Source organism: Aspergillus udagawae, assembly GCF_001078395.1.
Source record: "Aspergillus udagawae IFM 46973 DNA, scaffold_3, whole genome shotgun sequence".
Taxonomy (NCBI): Eukaryota; Fungi; Ascomycota; class Eurotiomycetes; order Eurotiales; family Aspergillaceae; genus Aspergillus; species Aspergillus udagawae.
Genome location: NW_025091266.1, coordinates 2,418,501 through 2,433,012, shown reverse-complemented (window position 1 = coordinate 2,433,012; position 14,512 = coordinate 2,418,501). Strand labels below are relative to the sequence as shown.

Sequence of the window (14,512 nt, the reverse complement as noted above, 5' to 3'; positions counted from 1 at the left end):
ACTGACCTCTCAATCAGCAACTGTCAGCATCTTAATATTCATCACTCTTTCAAGACTAGCATCGTATACCAATATACAGAGTTATAACCTTCATTAGACAGAAGTATAGCGCTCAATGGCTACTATTCGCATCTGATAAGGCCTCGCCCAGCCATCTCCCCGCGTCTTCCTCGCCAGACACAGGCCATCGTCCGGACGCCACCTGCGCAAGCGTGACTCTGCTCTCCCCGTAACCCTTTTCCCGGCCCCAGAAACATGCCCTGCGCATAACATCAACCATCTCATCCGCCTGTTGCGCCAGGATTGAGCGCCGCTGTGTCTTTCTTGAGTGTCGGGGCCCCTGCCGTTTCTCTTCTCTCCCTGACGCAGGGTCAGGGTCAGACTGTTCGTTCTCGTGGGCGCGGACAAAGAGACGGATCTTTGGGAGGGCAATTTCGAGCCGCTTGATTCCTTGGTCGTAGATGTGGTAGCGAGGGGAGGCGCTCGAACCATAGTCTAGACCGTATGGAGGCCACCGCGAGAGGGCTTTGCGGCGGCGGATGGCGCGGCCGAAGCTGGCATCGGCGGGGTCAATTCTGGACTTTGCGGTTGGGTCTGGATCGGAGGGTAGATCTGACTCCAAGTCGTAGATGTCACCCTGCTGGTGGGTTGCCTGGTCCTGCGTATCGAGATCCCAGACACCAATCGGCTGTCTATCTGGCTGATTGGACACAAGTACAGGAACGGGATAGTCCGGTCCAGTCCGGTATTTCGGAAACGTCCTCGGAACGTCCTTACCCGCCGACCGTAGGAACAGGACAGGCGAGGCAAAAGCATCAAAGTAGCGCTCCGGCTTAGCGAAGAATTTCTCCCGCGCTTCGAGGAGCGGGACGAGGTCCTGCGCAGCGGGGACTCGACCTCCTGCGCCCCGTGTTCTCTTGCTTGCAGTATTTCCCTCGTGAGCTGGTTGCTCTTCCATAAGACAGTGCTCGTCCAGACCGGCCCAATCGCAGATAGGTTCTAGGGCCGCGACGGCATGAACAGATTGCGCTTCGGTGAGGGCTAGCATGAGCGCTAGCGAGCCACCGGTGTGTGTGCCGATGGTACCTAGGCGCGCGGGTTGGAGGTTCTGCTGGACCCAATCGAACCCGGCCAGGGTATCATGGACGGGTGTAGGGTACCGATAGAGGACTTGCTTCTTGACTGCAGAGAGACGCCTTTTTTCTTCGTCTTCGGATAGAGCCGACTCTGATGCGAGGTCTGTCGATGCGGCTACCCCTAGACGGTAATTGATCGTTACGACCGTTGAGGAGGTGACAGACGCCAGAGCTTCTGAGCAAGGATCATCTTGACTTCCACCATATTCTGCCTCTCGCTGAAACAACGGGCCTGGAGGTAGACGGATAATCACATTCGGTTGGCCATGAGTTGGCGCTATGGAGGGATAGGTTACACTGTCATAAATGTTCACGTCAATATAAGCTTTGATGAAGTTTTGTAGAGGTACACTTACTTCAGGGATACATGTCCATTGTTTCCAACTGGAACTTGGAACGACTTATTGAGGTAGGTCCGTTGCGCAAATCGAGAAGTCGAGAAGCAGCGGAGGTTCGCTCGAACGTATGAACCGGATGACAGATGAAAATAGGAGAATTTGACTGCTATGAACCTGTCTAGGAGGTCAATTGCAAGCCGGCGCATCGCGCCATGTTGTCTGCGAGGACAAGAGAGATGCGGATGGGTGGGAAATAGCGAGTGTGTCCATCGTGACATGTGAGAAGTCTTGGCAAGTTTATCCTATGTCAGATAAGGCATTCATTTGTATTACCTCAACAGGTTTGCATTTTCAGGCTTCGTTATATACATTAGCTAGAGAGTTTGGCATTATCAATCACTTGCTATACATTATCAATGGTACGCTTGTACATAAACAAATGAGGCCGGATATTGAGGGCTACACAATCTAATACCATATGATACACTGAAAGCAGGAACACCGCAACTTTTGTATCCAGTTCTTCAATATCAATGATTGTTGAGCATTGGACCGAACTTGCCCTTCGCCAGAGTGGCGCTAGCGGCCGGATCGTCCATGTCAAGTGCTGCTTCGACGTCGTCCTCCGGCACAGGGCGAACGACCCCTAGAGACAGGTGCTGGTCTTTCGAATAAACCCGCAATCCCACCACGCAGACTGCATTCCATGGATCGGCAATGGCTCCAGGACAGCAAATAGGCGCGGCAGGCGGGGCCTTTGTCTCCTCAGACTCCTCAGGGGGCATGTCGAGATCCGAGTCAAACTCAAATCCTTCCAGCAGCTCTTGTTCGCTGTAGTATACTGAATGAGACATGGAGATAGTAGTGTCCAGACTCGAGCGGAGGGTCTCTCTACTTCGTTGCCTCACATGATTCGAATGGTGGTCCTCTGGGAGGTTGATCGTGGGAACGCTGCTGTTCTGTACCGGCTGCCTATCAAAACCATTGGTAGCAGCGCCTGTCAAGTCTGCGGGAGATTGCACAGGACCGTCGGGAAAGATCTGCTCGGTGGCCCGCTTGTCAGGCTGCTTTTGGCTGAGGGTGCTATTGCTCATTGCAACACGTCTCTCTGCGGCCCGCTCTTTCCGTGCAGCCATCTTGCGTCCTCGGATCCACTCCTTTTGAAGCTTCCTCTTGGTTTCTTGACGCTGCTTTCGTCTCTCAAGTTTCCTGCGACGCAGCTCACGTTCTTCGCGTGCGTGCTTCTCCTGCTCGGTCTCTACGACCAGACCCTTGGCGTGCGCGAGATCATACGAGAGACCAATTTGAACGAGCTTCTCCCGCTTGACCGGCGCCAGGCGGCTGACGACCTCTTCTGCGGACTCCACGCCGTCTTTTCTGTAGGCAGTGACTTTCACGAGCACATGATATCGACCAGGGTCGAGATTGACCTCGGCGCTAACTGACCGGTTGATGAGGTAGCTGCTATGGCTGCGGACGATGTATTCTTCTTCCCCCTCCTTCTGCACTCTGAATTTCAGGACAAAGTCATATTCCCCGTCCAGGCCCCGGAAATACCGCGTATCTAGCTGTTCACTGTCAGCAGGTTGCAGCTTCTCTGGATGGAAAGAGAGTCACCTGAGAGAGGACGATGACGACAGGCCCGGCGGTTGTCACATCCAGCCTGAACTTCGTGCTGTGATAGTCCGCTGACCATGGCACATTGAGAGTGGTCCATTGCTGGGTGACTGTCCACTCAGGCCCGAAGAGACGGGTGCGATCAAGATGTTGATACTTTTTGAGGAGATCCTCGTAGGAAATCCAAAAGAACTATCGCCCTTATCAGCTGACAGCGCCAACGACCCAGGATCAGAGAAGTACGTACACCATCATTTCCGAACTTGTGATCCAATTTCTGCATCCACTCTGGTGTCCATTGCTCTGATCCGTCACTCCATGCACCGTTCCATTCTTTCTTACCCCACGGGTTCCTATCCGGGTCAGCATATGCGCACGGGTGCTGGGAAATGAACCCACCTCAATCGCAGCAGGCGACGACCGTCGACCTCCCTGGCATCCATGATCGAGTATGAATGATTCTCGGAAATTCCCCCTCTATCTCTTGGAGGCCCTTGGTATTTAGGATCTAGCCAGTTGGAAAACAGTCCGGTACCGCAGCCGAACAAAAATTCATCATTGACTTTCATAAGCTCTTCCTTCCAGAATCGATCCTTGTCCAGGATGTTGCTGGTCAGGATATCCGACGTGACACCTCCTGTCAGGTCCTCGAGAGCCTCCCTAAAGCATGTCAGATAGGGCATCAAATTGTTAGCGCGGTGTATCTCACCCTACGAACCCGCCCTCGATTGCGGAAAAATCACCATGTGCCTTGGCATAAGCTTTTTCCAGTAAAGGCAGCCATGTCTCGTTTGGATCCACACACTGGGCAAAGTAGAGTGCCCGTGAGCCTGTCTGCCAGACTTTGCGATACTCCTCTTCGGTGTCACTGCGGTTGATGTCGTCCCAAATGGGTCTCTCATCAACGGACTCATCGTAGTCGGCTGCACGAAGATACAGCTTGTCGTCCACAATGCACTTTTGCCATTCCCCGTCTGTCGAATCGTGTCAGAGTTTGCTCACTGCTCGAATGATGGTGTGGCTACCCACCTCTGTAGAAGATGAAGCCGTAAACTCCGACGTTTTCATCCCGTGCAACACAGATCTTCTCTATCAAACCATGCTTGTTGCCCATGGTGCAGAGAGCAGCCATAAACCAACAATCGCCATCGCGGCCTTGGCGCACATCCGACGCAGTTGGTCCATTGACGAAGAATTGCGGTTTTTCGAAGATTTCCTGACCAAAAGATTAGCATCATTCGTCTGCAATTAACCGAACCGCTGATTTGGGAAACACACAGTGACTCTTTTCACGCCTTTCGGGCGCATTTCATGGTTCTTCTGATCGAGCGAATCCAAGCAATCCCTCCGTCCAGATTTGAGGTCAACCTCAATATCAAAGTGTGGATCGGTATATCTCTGATTCACCCGTCTGCACTCTTTCACGATGCGCTCGACAGCCCGTTCGCACTCTTGTTTGGCTTGCTCGTAGGACTTCCCCGCATTCTGACCTTTGATCGTGCCCCTCCGTATGCTCGCCGCTTTGGAGCGAGCATACGGATTGTCAGGCAGAACAGTGTAGACCTTACCGGGGTACTTGGTACTGAACTGATTCCAAAATTCCTTCATGATCTCCTGGGGGTTCTGCTGCACTCTTCTCACTCGGCTATCCGAGCGCGTGGAGAGGGGTGGAGTGTAATCCATGTCGATATAGTCTTCACCAATCTCCATGATGCTTGAATCGGCTTTGAAGACCCAGATGATTCGCCAGATTCGTCAGTGACAGAGGATGAGGACTCTTTTTACAGTAACGTCTCGAGAAGAGCAAAATACGACCCTGATAAGGATTTAAAGAATCCGGCTGTAAGCAGTCTAGTAGTGCTCAGCCGTGCTGATCCGCTACACAGTCACCACACATCAAAAAGCCAAAGCAGTATGTCCTGTGAACCGTTACACCCATCTCGTGTCCAGCCTGAGGCTGAGCCAAATCGGCGAACCATAACGGAGTCAACGGGTTGGCCCCATGCGTCAACGACACAGGATAAGGAAAAGGGGCCAATCAACGAGTAAAAAAGGTCGAGATGCATAGCGGGGATTGCAAGAAACGCAGCCCTGGGGCCCATGTCAGCATTCAGGCCATTCTGGATTCGCGCGTTTCACGCCATTCACACATGGCTGCCAAGTCGTAGGACGCTTATGCAGAGTCGAATGCGCTTGGGCTGAGTCGGGCCAATCATTGAAAAGCGTGAGATGAACCCAAATCCATACCCAGGCGTTTTGTCTGTTGGTGGCCCGGCCCCTGAGCTGAAAACATGCTTACAGCAGCTGAACCAACAGGAAATATCCCTTAGAATAGTTATTCCTAGCAACGATTGCAGACTTGTAATAACATATTTGGCATATCCATCAGATTGTGAACAGGGGATGTTGTTTCACAGCATTCAGTCAGCATCCGGAAGAAGTAAATACGGTGTGTGTGCCTGAGGCTGTGCCACTCCAGTGTCGTACAGAAACCTGGAAACTGGCAAGGCTGATGGAGGTTAGTGATTCCAGTTAAGACGCCCTACGGCCCTGTTTCCTGGATCGGGAATCAAAATGGGCTAGCTTCTCTGTATTCTGTTGCATTCTTAGCTTCTTTCTGTAGACTTCTGCATAATCTTGACCATGTCGGCTCCTGTCATCTTGGTAAGCACTACCAGTTACGGGGAGCCAGCTGTGCAATGGCTGGCCCGCGTCCTCAGAATCAATTCCGTACGATAAACGTAGAATTAGGAGATACACAATATTGAAACAGGTATATGGTATGTACGCTTTTGCGAAACGGAAAAATGGTCCATGAAATATCCAGTAACCTAACCTCTTTCCTGCCTTATCACACCACACTAACGCCGTAGAACAATAATTGCAGCCAATAAAAGAAAAAAGATAAGATGAAATAAAAGAAGAGGCAGCGCCCGACACATTGGTAACGAGTCACAGGCCAGCAGGGCGAGTAAGTCAGCGAGGTCAGCTGCGTTGCCAACGGCTCCCAGTGGATTCGGCCTCTGTCAGCCTCTCATGCATACATACAATACAGACGAACGAGTGAAAATCGTGACAAGTCTTCAGTTAGTGATATCCATTTCTCCGACCGCGGCCAGAGTAGTAAGCGGTACCGTGCGCAAAATATGGGTGCATGCAGGCCTGTTTGGCGGAGATTCGACGGGCGGGATCGTACTCTAGTAGAGCCTCCAAAAGGTCAAGACCATCCTCCTCCAGGCCAGGGACCAGTGTATGGGGATCTTGGCGCTTCCACTTGGGGAATGTTGGTTTGTAGTCAGGGAACGAGGTGACGCCAGGCCAGATGTTTTCATCAGGAGTACCAAGGAGTCTGTGGTGCGAGACTTGAATCAATAAATGACCCTCAATAACCATTTGCCACAATGGATAACATACCTGAAGATCTTGAAAATCTCGTCAATCTCGGAATCGCCAGGGAACAGCGGCTTGCGTGTGCACATTTCGGCGAAAATAGCACCACACGACCACATATCGACGCCAGTAGAGTATTGACGACCACCGAGCAGGATTTCGGGAGATCGGTACCAGAGTGTCACAACCTGGAGCACCATATAAGTATTCTACGTTTATTGACAGTCAATATGGTCCAATGGTCTCACCTCGTGTGTGTAGGTTCTCAGAGGGACACCGAATGCTCTTGCCAGGCCAAAGTCGGCCAATTTCAGATTGCCATCACGGTCAATGAGCAGATTCTGAGGCTTGAGATCACGATGCAGAATACGATGGCTGTGGCAGTAACGAATTCCTTCCACCAATTGGGCCATGAACTTCTTGACCATAGCATCTCCGAGTCCCATGTTCTTGCTCAATGCAGAACCTTCGGGCAACGCCTTTCCACGTCCACCCTCGCTAACAGGAAGAGCCTCCATATACTTCTTGAGATCGAGATCAAGAAATTCAAAAACAAGATAGAGTTTGTGGCCATCGGCATGGACAATGTTCAGAAGTCGTACAATATTCGGATCGCTCATCTCCTTGAGAAGGGAGATCTCGCGAATGGCAGTGCTCGGAACTCCTTCATCTTCTGCTTCAAGTCGGATCTTCTTCAGGGCAACAATACGGTTGGGATGGGTGAGTTCACGGGCCTTATAGACGACACCGTAGGTTCCTATCCATGGGAATAACGGGTCAGCTTGATTATTCCCTGATGATGATTGGAGGAAATGGACTAGAAGTCACATAGTAAACATGCAGAACCTAGGTCATAGTACATACCCTCTCCAATTTTCTCAATTTTCTGGTAATTCTCCATGGTGACAGTCTCCTTGCCAAGGATTCTCGATAATCAACTTTTGCTCGTAGGATGGGTGGAATCACGAGCTAATTGCCGGGCAAGACTACTGGCAAGTGGGGTACAACAGTGTTAAATGCACAGTGTCCACTAGGTCGCTCGGACAAGGAGGATTAAGATGGGGTTTCAATTGATGTTAATAGCTGCGAGGAGGGGATAGGGATGAATGGTAACTCCAAGCTAGGGGGAGAGCTGGGCGGTTCCGCGTCTGACACCACACAGATTCATCCAAGGGCCAAGGTCAAGATTGACCGAAATCGATCAATTGACGTGCGTCTGAAGGGCTGTCGATCGGATCGTCGAGTCGAGTAATCTTAAATCGAACGAGGCTTGTTGTTATTTTCGTCCCTGCTTTTGATGGTGGGGAGACAAAGGCGGTCAGACCACAAATAATGAATGGATGTACACAAACAAAAACGCGACAAAGGCGGTGAGCGCGTTCCGAGATGGTTCTTTTTTTCTTCGTTTCTCTCTGTCTCTTGGATTTGAGCAGCAACGCTAACCTGATGATGGGGCATACCAGAGCTTAGACAATCAATCATCCAATCTGCGGACTGACTGCTTGATTATCTTGGGATGAAAATACTTCTAAAGGGAAAAGTATCGCGAGATAGCCTTCATCATTTTGGCGATCACTGAATTGACTCGGCTTCTATACTTGTAAAGCTTATCCTCGCAGTTTGCACAATACCATGCCTCATATCAAAGAGCTCAATGCTCATGAACGACCCCCTGAGGCTATCCGACAACGCTACAAGTCTCTTCAAAAGGCCACGCTTTCTGAGATCAACACCGATGGGACATTAATTGACCTAAAGGCTCTGGATGCCCATGATCTTCCAGACAATATATCTGTGTCGCATTGGGTATCGAGTTATGACCTTCGCCCGATTTTCCACCAGTTTGCCGGAGAACATGAGGACTCTCTTCCTGAAACTATACCTGTCTATACACACAAATCCGTCTCTGGTTAGCATACCACAGCCCTGGTCTCCTTGAAAGCGAGCGCAAACCAAGAAGCAGAGCAATCGACTCCTAACATGTGGTAGGTTTGCAAATGGTCCCTTCCATATTCCCTCCTGCCGTTCAAGTAGAGTTACTCTCTCGATTGTTCCATCGAGACCTGTCAAATCCACAGCATCGGACCAATCTTCACCTGCATTACCAGGTCACCTACCCTGGTCAAGCTGCAAGTCAACCCGCAAGTCAACCCAACACCGCCGTGTCCCCACCTGAAGATGGCTCCACAGTGCCACAGATTGTATCTTTCTTTGAAGACGATCCGTCTAGAGTCTTATTTCCCATAGACCCGCAGGTCCATAAACCGGTTACCGTTCAGCAAATGCTCACCAAGAAGCTGCGCTGGGTGACCCTTGGTGGTCAGTATGATTGGACTGCTAAAGAATATCCTTCGGGACCCCCGCCTGCATTTCCTGCTGATATTGCCAATCTGCTGCACGCAGCCTTTCCTCAAACAAAAGCCGAGGCGGCCATATTGAATGTGTATTCCCCTGGCGACACTCTGAGCCCTCATCGGGATGTCAGTGAGGAGTGCGATGTGGGCTTGATCAGCATCAGTTTCGGCTGCGATGGCCTCTTCCTGATCAGCCACGACGATGGGACTGATTGTGAGATCATCCGTCTTCGCTCGGGGGATGCTGTGTACATGGATGGCACCTCTCGCTTTGCATGGCACGCAGTACCGAAAATTGTCCCTGGCACTTGCCCGGATTGGTTGGCTGATTGGCCATGGAGTACCTCCCCCACGACTGATAAGACACCATTTGGTAAGTGGAAGGGCTGGATGGCCGGCAAGCGAGTAAATCTCAACGTCCGACAAATGTCTGCGACTGAGTCTCATGGTTGACCGTCTGAGGTCTCAAATTCTCTGATATCCCTCTCGGGTTATCTCTATAGATGTATGCCAGTCAGAGACGAGCGTCATGTGCTCCATGAGGGCAAGGCTGGTCATCTGCCGCCAATGGATAGATCATCCGTCAGCCAGGAGAATCTACCTACCAGTTTGACATATTACAGGCTACCATGTATCAACATCATCATCTCTTCCGGCTTGGCCCAAATGATGAAGAGTTTCTGGGGCGCCCTGTTATTGAAATCATGGGATTGGATATATATTACGCCTTCCAAGCTTACAAAGCGAAGTGAGAACTGGTATAGAATCCAGTAACTGGGGCATTAAGTGTAGCCGGCCTCTACGAGATGGGCCGTGCAGACGCTCGAGACAATGAAAGAATAGATTGAACCACTGCTAGTATGCTGAGGATAAAGACTTCGTTCTTTCAACAGTATCTTCTTGAAATTCGACAATCCGGTTGTTCGGATACCCATTGCGGGAAAGGACAGAGATTCGTCAGGACTACTAGGCTACTACCACAATTACTGAGTTTTCTCAAGCCATAACATATCCCGTACGACTCCAACTACTCCATAGATTCACATCCGATGGTTCTCCAACTGTATATCCATGTTGGACAACAGAATACGAGTTGAATCTCAGACGTTACTGGATAGATAACACTGCCCCGCATTCCCCGCTGCGACTGACAATCATGCGAGATTCCGCATAATCATCGACGGCCTCGGTTATGTTCATGGTATCTCAAACCAGGGCACCTCTCGACCTGCCTAATCGGAAAAGATACGGAGTTCCTGATGCCTAAGACAAGGAAAATGACCCCATTCTCCCCCTGCCTGCCCTCGATTTAAGGTGTACGTTTGCTACCGGACGAGCTATCCCTTGTGCTACGTCCCTCAATTATATCCCATAATTTCTAATAAACCAAGCTGTTAAGTCACAATGACTGCGGACTGGAGGTCCTTGGCTGATGCCAAACGCCAGTCCATCCTCGATGCAATTCCCACCAAGTGGAGGATTCAGACTCCGGTCCCATCACCATCCGAACTACGGGATGTTACTGGTTATATTGAGCAGTTCTTGAGTCCTCGGGAGCTAGAGATTACCGGAAACGATGCCGTGGACATTGCGACGCAGACGACGTCTGGTAACTGGACTGCTGTTGAGGTAACGGAGGCATTTTGCCATAGGGCTGCTCTGGCACACCAGCTTGTACGTCTGCTAGCAACTATAATGTATGCCATTTATTGACAGTGTCCAGGTGAACTGTCTGCATGAAGTATTCTTCGAGGCAGCTATTGAAGACGCCAAAAGGCTTGATGCTTATTTCGCTGAGCATAAGAAGCCTGTTGGGCCTCTTCACGGTCTTCCTGTCAGTCTGAAGGACCAGTTTCATGTGCGAGGCGTGGAGACGACGATGGGATATGTCGGCTGGATCGGTACGTTCCAGGGCAAAAAGGAAGATCCAAGAAAAGGTGTGTTTGAAAGCGAGCTTGTCAGGGAGCTTCGCAACCTCGGAGCAGTGCTGTACTGCAAGACAAGTGTGCCTGCGACTCTGATGGCAGGAGAAACGGTCAACCACATCATCAAGTATACAACAAACCCGCAGAACCGACTTCTCTCTTGTGGAGGAAGCTCTGGCGGGGAAGGCGCGCTTATCGCCCTGAGGGGGTCTCCAGGAGGGTTTGGCACTGATATTGGTGGTAGCGTCCGTATACCGGCTGCATTTAACGGCCTCTACGGAATACGTCCCTCGTCCGGCAGGGTACCTTACGAGGGTGCTGCAAACTCCATGGACGGTCAGAATACCATCCTATCCGTTATTGGCCCGCTTGCAACAACAGCGCGCTCTCTGAGAATGCTTTTCAAGGCTGTACTCAGCCAAGAGCCTTGGTTCCATGATCCGCTGGTGCTCGAGGTACCCTGGCGCGAAGATATTGAACGAGAGGTCGGGGCTCTGGTTAAGCAGTCAGCAGCCGATCCCTCCAAGCTTGCTTTTGCTTTTATGCACGACGATGGGATAACCAAGCCTCACCCTCCTATTGCACGGGCTATGAAGACCGTCGAGGAGACGCTGAAAAAGCTCGGACATAGGGTACGAGAACTATAGCAATGCGTATGGCCTATGTCAAGCTGACAAAGTTGGATATCAGGTCATTGAATGGGAACCTCCATCTCACAGTATCGCACAAGACTTGGCCGTATGTTTCGTCCCTTGTCCACTTTCCTTGGGCTCCAAGTATACTGACTCCGACAGGGTCAAGCTTTCACCTCCGACGGTGGAGCAGATGTCGAGTATCACTTTGGACTATCTGGAGAAGAACCTGCTCCACAGATCATAGTCGACACTAGACTCACTCACAAGACAGCCCTGGAAGTTGCAGCGTTGAACGTCAAGAAGCGGGAATACCAAAAGCTCTATATGGAATACTGGAATAGTACTGCTGAGCTGACAGGTACTGGACGGCCGGTGGACGGACTCATCTGCCCATGTGCACCACATGCGGCCGTGATTCCTCAGAAATATCGTCATGTTGGTTATTCATCATTCGTGAATCTGCTAGACTACACCAGCGTCGTGTTCCCCGTGACTCGTGCAGACAAAACAATTGACGTGTCTCGACCACGAAATGACTTCCTGAGCGAGGTGGACAGGCTAGTTTATGAAGATTGTGAGCTAGCTCGTCTTATTGATCACTGGATTCACCCTTTTAAAACGACTTGCTAACCTTTCTCAGATGATGCCGACACCTACCACGGGGCGCCGGCCGGGCTTCAGATCGTCGGACGACGATTCCAGGAGGAGAAAATGCTGACATTAGCTGAATATATCGGTGAGAAGGTCAAAGAGGCATCACAATAGGTCTAGTTTCTAGGTTCTACTTGATTGATGTGCGGTCAGCTGGTTATTATTTATATTCGACGCGGAGGTAGCATCATAAATCGCAACCTTGAAATCATGTATCCCATTCGCTCTTGAGTCATTGTAGCAGCTATCCGGAAAGGCATTGTTAAATAGGAGATATCCTCATGTTCTATATCTTAACCTCGGAGCAAAAGACGCAGACTCGAGTTCCCCACCGTAAAGCTTGGCACTTGTCGATCGTCACGTCCACATTCTCGTTCTTCTTCCTCTTCTTCCTTGCTTCTTCTTTGTTTTTTCTCGTCCTCGTTCCAGCTCAGCCATCTTTTCTTTTTTCCCATTACTTGCAGCTTTATCACGTCCCTCACGTCCAATCTCGGGGTCCACTCTTCATTGTTCCAGCTTTGACGCACAAGCGCGGGCCTTTTTCTTTCATGCATTGAGCTGCAGAGCTTCCTCGGATGAGAGCTGGTCAACGCGTTTTTGGTATCACCGCGACTTCACGTTCGCTAACAACTTGAATTTTTTTTTACGCTCTTGTGAAACAATGGCGGAAACCACACCCTCTCGTCCGAACGACACTCCAGAAAACTCTCCTGGTGGAGGCGACGACAACCAGTCCCAATCGGCAGGCCATTCCAAGAATCCGGCTTCCGTGAAGGATCGAAAATGCCAGTACTGTCATCAGGCCTTCACATCGTCCTCCCTCGGCCGACACCTTGATCAATTTCTCTTCAAGAAAAAGCCCGACGGAATCCACGATGTTGAAGAGATTCGGCGCATTCGAAGCGGTATCACCAGACGGCAGGCCCGCACATCCTCCGGCAAACGAGATACTCCTGAACGGGCCATGGGCAAGGGCCCGTCGGAGCACTTTGCAGGCGGAGAACACGGCGCGAAGCCGCGCGAGGGCGCGATCAGAATGATGTTTAACACCCCTACGTGGCATGCGACCGGGGTCATCAATGATATTCCCAATCCGGGTCAGACACCGGAGGGGTCGCGGTTCGCGGCGTCGCAGCCTCGATCAGGGGCGGTGCATCTTCCGGACTATGCGAGTAGGGGGGCTAGCGCCAAGGATCCGGATACAATGAGGGCGTTGGAGCTGGCTCTGCGAGAGGTTCTGGATAATATCAAAGCTGCAACGTGCGTGCCCGTCACCACTCGGTCCCCTGCGACTGAAGAAAGTGCCAGAAAATTGAATAAGACATTACTAACAATAATGCGCACAGTAGTTCTCAGATGCGACCTCGGCTTTCGCCGTTCGATTTCGATATTCAGTCGGAGACATTCCCCTCGCTCTGCCTTCAGCTGCTGCCCCCACCTCCCAGTCTCTTCTCTACCAATCCGTTCCCGTCGCCATCATCTTTCCCATTGAAACCTCCTGGGGTAGAACATCTTGATATTGTACGACAGGCAATTCGAGCGAAGATCGACCAGTGGCAATCCGATCACCTGTCCGCGCACTCCGCGAACGACTCTCCCGGTCGGCCGGGACTCGGCCTGGACGCTAACATGATCAACCGCAGCGCACAGCAGCATGAAGACATGAGCCTGAGGCATCTCGAGCTGGCATTCAAACACTGGGCCTCGCTGCCACCGGAGACCCGAGTAGAGGCATGGCATCTTGAAATTACACGCGCGTTCGCCCGTGAGGTGGAGAAACGGAAAATATTGGACGAACAGCTCGCTCGCGTCCAGCAGGAAGCCAACCAGCTACGCGCGCAGGTCGAGAAGCTGGGTTCTTGCCAATGGCCCCGAGAATTCGCGCTCTTCCCGCCAGACACCCTACCGCTCCCACCCGCTATTGCGCGGGAGCTAGATGCCAAAGAAAGCCAGATTAGCCCCGGCTCGCCTCGGTGGGACTACGACAGCGTCGTGGCCAAGTGGAAGCGGGTTGTGATGCACGACAAGACCATGGGCCGCGTCGGCGTCGGGTACGGCAATCCTCCGCTCGATGATCGCAGCAGTACGGACACCAAACCCCGCGCGACGGATGAGCTCCCTGCCTCTGCGCCTCCGTCTGCACACGCCAGGTCGCGAGCTCTGCAGCCCGCTCCTGGCCCCTCCCACGCCTCCAGCCCGGATCAATCGTCCTCGCATACCGGGGGCGCCTCGGCCCCATCCAGCCAGCACACCTCGCCTTTTCTCCGGAGTCCGCAAGCAGGTCCGCAAGCCAAGCGTCCTCGATTAATGAATGGCGCAGATGGTAGCCACACCTCGGCTACAAATCCGTCGGCCTCAGCGCCGAATACGTGGAATCCGCACAGTCACCAGTCTCTCACCGTTTCGAACTTGGCTAGTCAATCTGGGCCGCCGCCGCCTAGTTCTGGGCCGTAGTGATGAAGGCAT

At 51.7% G+C, this 14,512-nt stretch overlaps 6 protein-coding genes across 6 annotated transcripts; 3 read left to right on the top strand and 3 right to left on the bottom strand.

Moving 5' to 3' along the window:
* Positions 1–112: 112 nt before the first annotated feature.
* On the bottom strand, positions 113–1,680 carry Aud_004703 (uncharacterized protein; the record flags this gene model as incomplete). The annotated part of the gene is made up of 2 exons (XM_043289640.1): positions 113–1,433; positions 1,493–1,680. 2 exons carry the CDS (start codon positions 1,678–1,680, stop codon positions 113–115), a joined length of 1,509 nt encoding a protein of 502 aa, XP_043145575.1.
* Positions 1,681–2,004: 324 nt separating this feature from the next.
* On the bottom strand, positions 2,005–4,801 carry Aud_004702 (calpain-like protein; the record flags this gene model as incomplete). The annotated part of the gene is made up of 7 exons (XM_043289639.1): positions 2,005–3,042; positions 3,092–3,283; positions 3,339–3,444; positions 3,491–3,751; positions 3,801–4,065; positions 4,121–4,307; positions 4,370–4,801. The coding sequence occupies 7 exons, from the start codon at positions 4,799–4,801 to the stop codon at positions 2,005–2,007; spliced, it is 2,481 nt and encodes an 826-aa protein (XP_043145574.1).
* Positions 4,802–6,178: 1,377 nt separating this feature from the next.
* On the bottom strand, positions 6,179–7,382 carry nimX (cyclin-dependent serine/threonine-protein kinase CDC28; the record flags this gene model as incomplete). Its single annotated transcript, XM_043289638.1, has 4 exons — positions 6,179–6,440; positions 6,506–6,669; positions 6,730–7,238; positions 7,346–7,382. 4 exons carry the CDS (start codon positions 7,380–7,382, stop codon positions 6,179–6,181), a joined length of 972 nt encoding a protein of 323 aa, XP_043145573.1.
* Positions 7,383–8,113: 731 nt separating this feature from the next.
* On the top strand, positions 8,114–9,288 carry alkB (oxidoreductase, 2OG-Fe(II) oxygenase family; the record flags this gene model as incomplete). The annotated part of the gene is made up of 2 exons (XM_043289637.1): positions 8,114–8,390; positions 8,471–9,288. The coding sequence occupies 2 exons, from the start codon at positions 8,114–8,116 to the stop codon at positions 9,286–9,288; spliced, it is 1,095 nt and encodes a 364-aa protein (XP_043145572.1).
* Positions 9,289–10,239: 951 nt separating this feature from the next.
* Positions 10,240–12,160, top strand: gmdA (putative general amidase GmdA; the record flags this gene model as incomplete). The annotated part of the gene is made up of 5 exons (XM_043289636.1): positions 10,240–10,509; positions 10,559–11,392; positions 11,451–11,498; positions 11,555–11,969; positions 12,036–12,160. The coding sequence occupies 5 exons, from the start codon at positions 10,240–10,242 to the stop codon at positions 12,158–12,160; spliced, it is 1,692 nt and encodes a 563-aa protein (XP_043145571.1).
* A 547-nt stretch (positions 12,161–12,707) lies between these two features.
* Aud_004698 (uncharacterized protein) lies at positions 12,708–14,500 on the top strand (the record flags this gene model as incomplete). The annotated part of the gene is made up of 2 exons (XM_043289635.1): positions 12,708–13,306; positions 13,396–14,500. The coding sequence occupies 2 exons, from the start codon at positions 12,708–12,710 to the stop codon at positions 14,498–14,500; spliced, it is 1,704 nt and encodes a 567-aa protein (XP_043145570.1).
* Between the last annotated feature and the right edge of the window lie 12 nt (positions 14,501–14,512).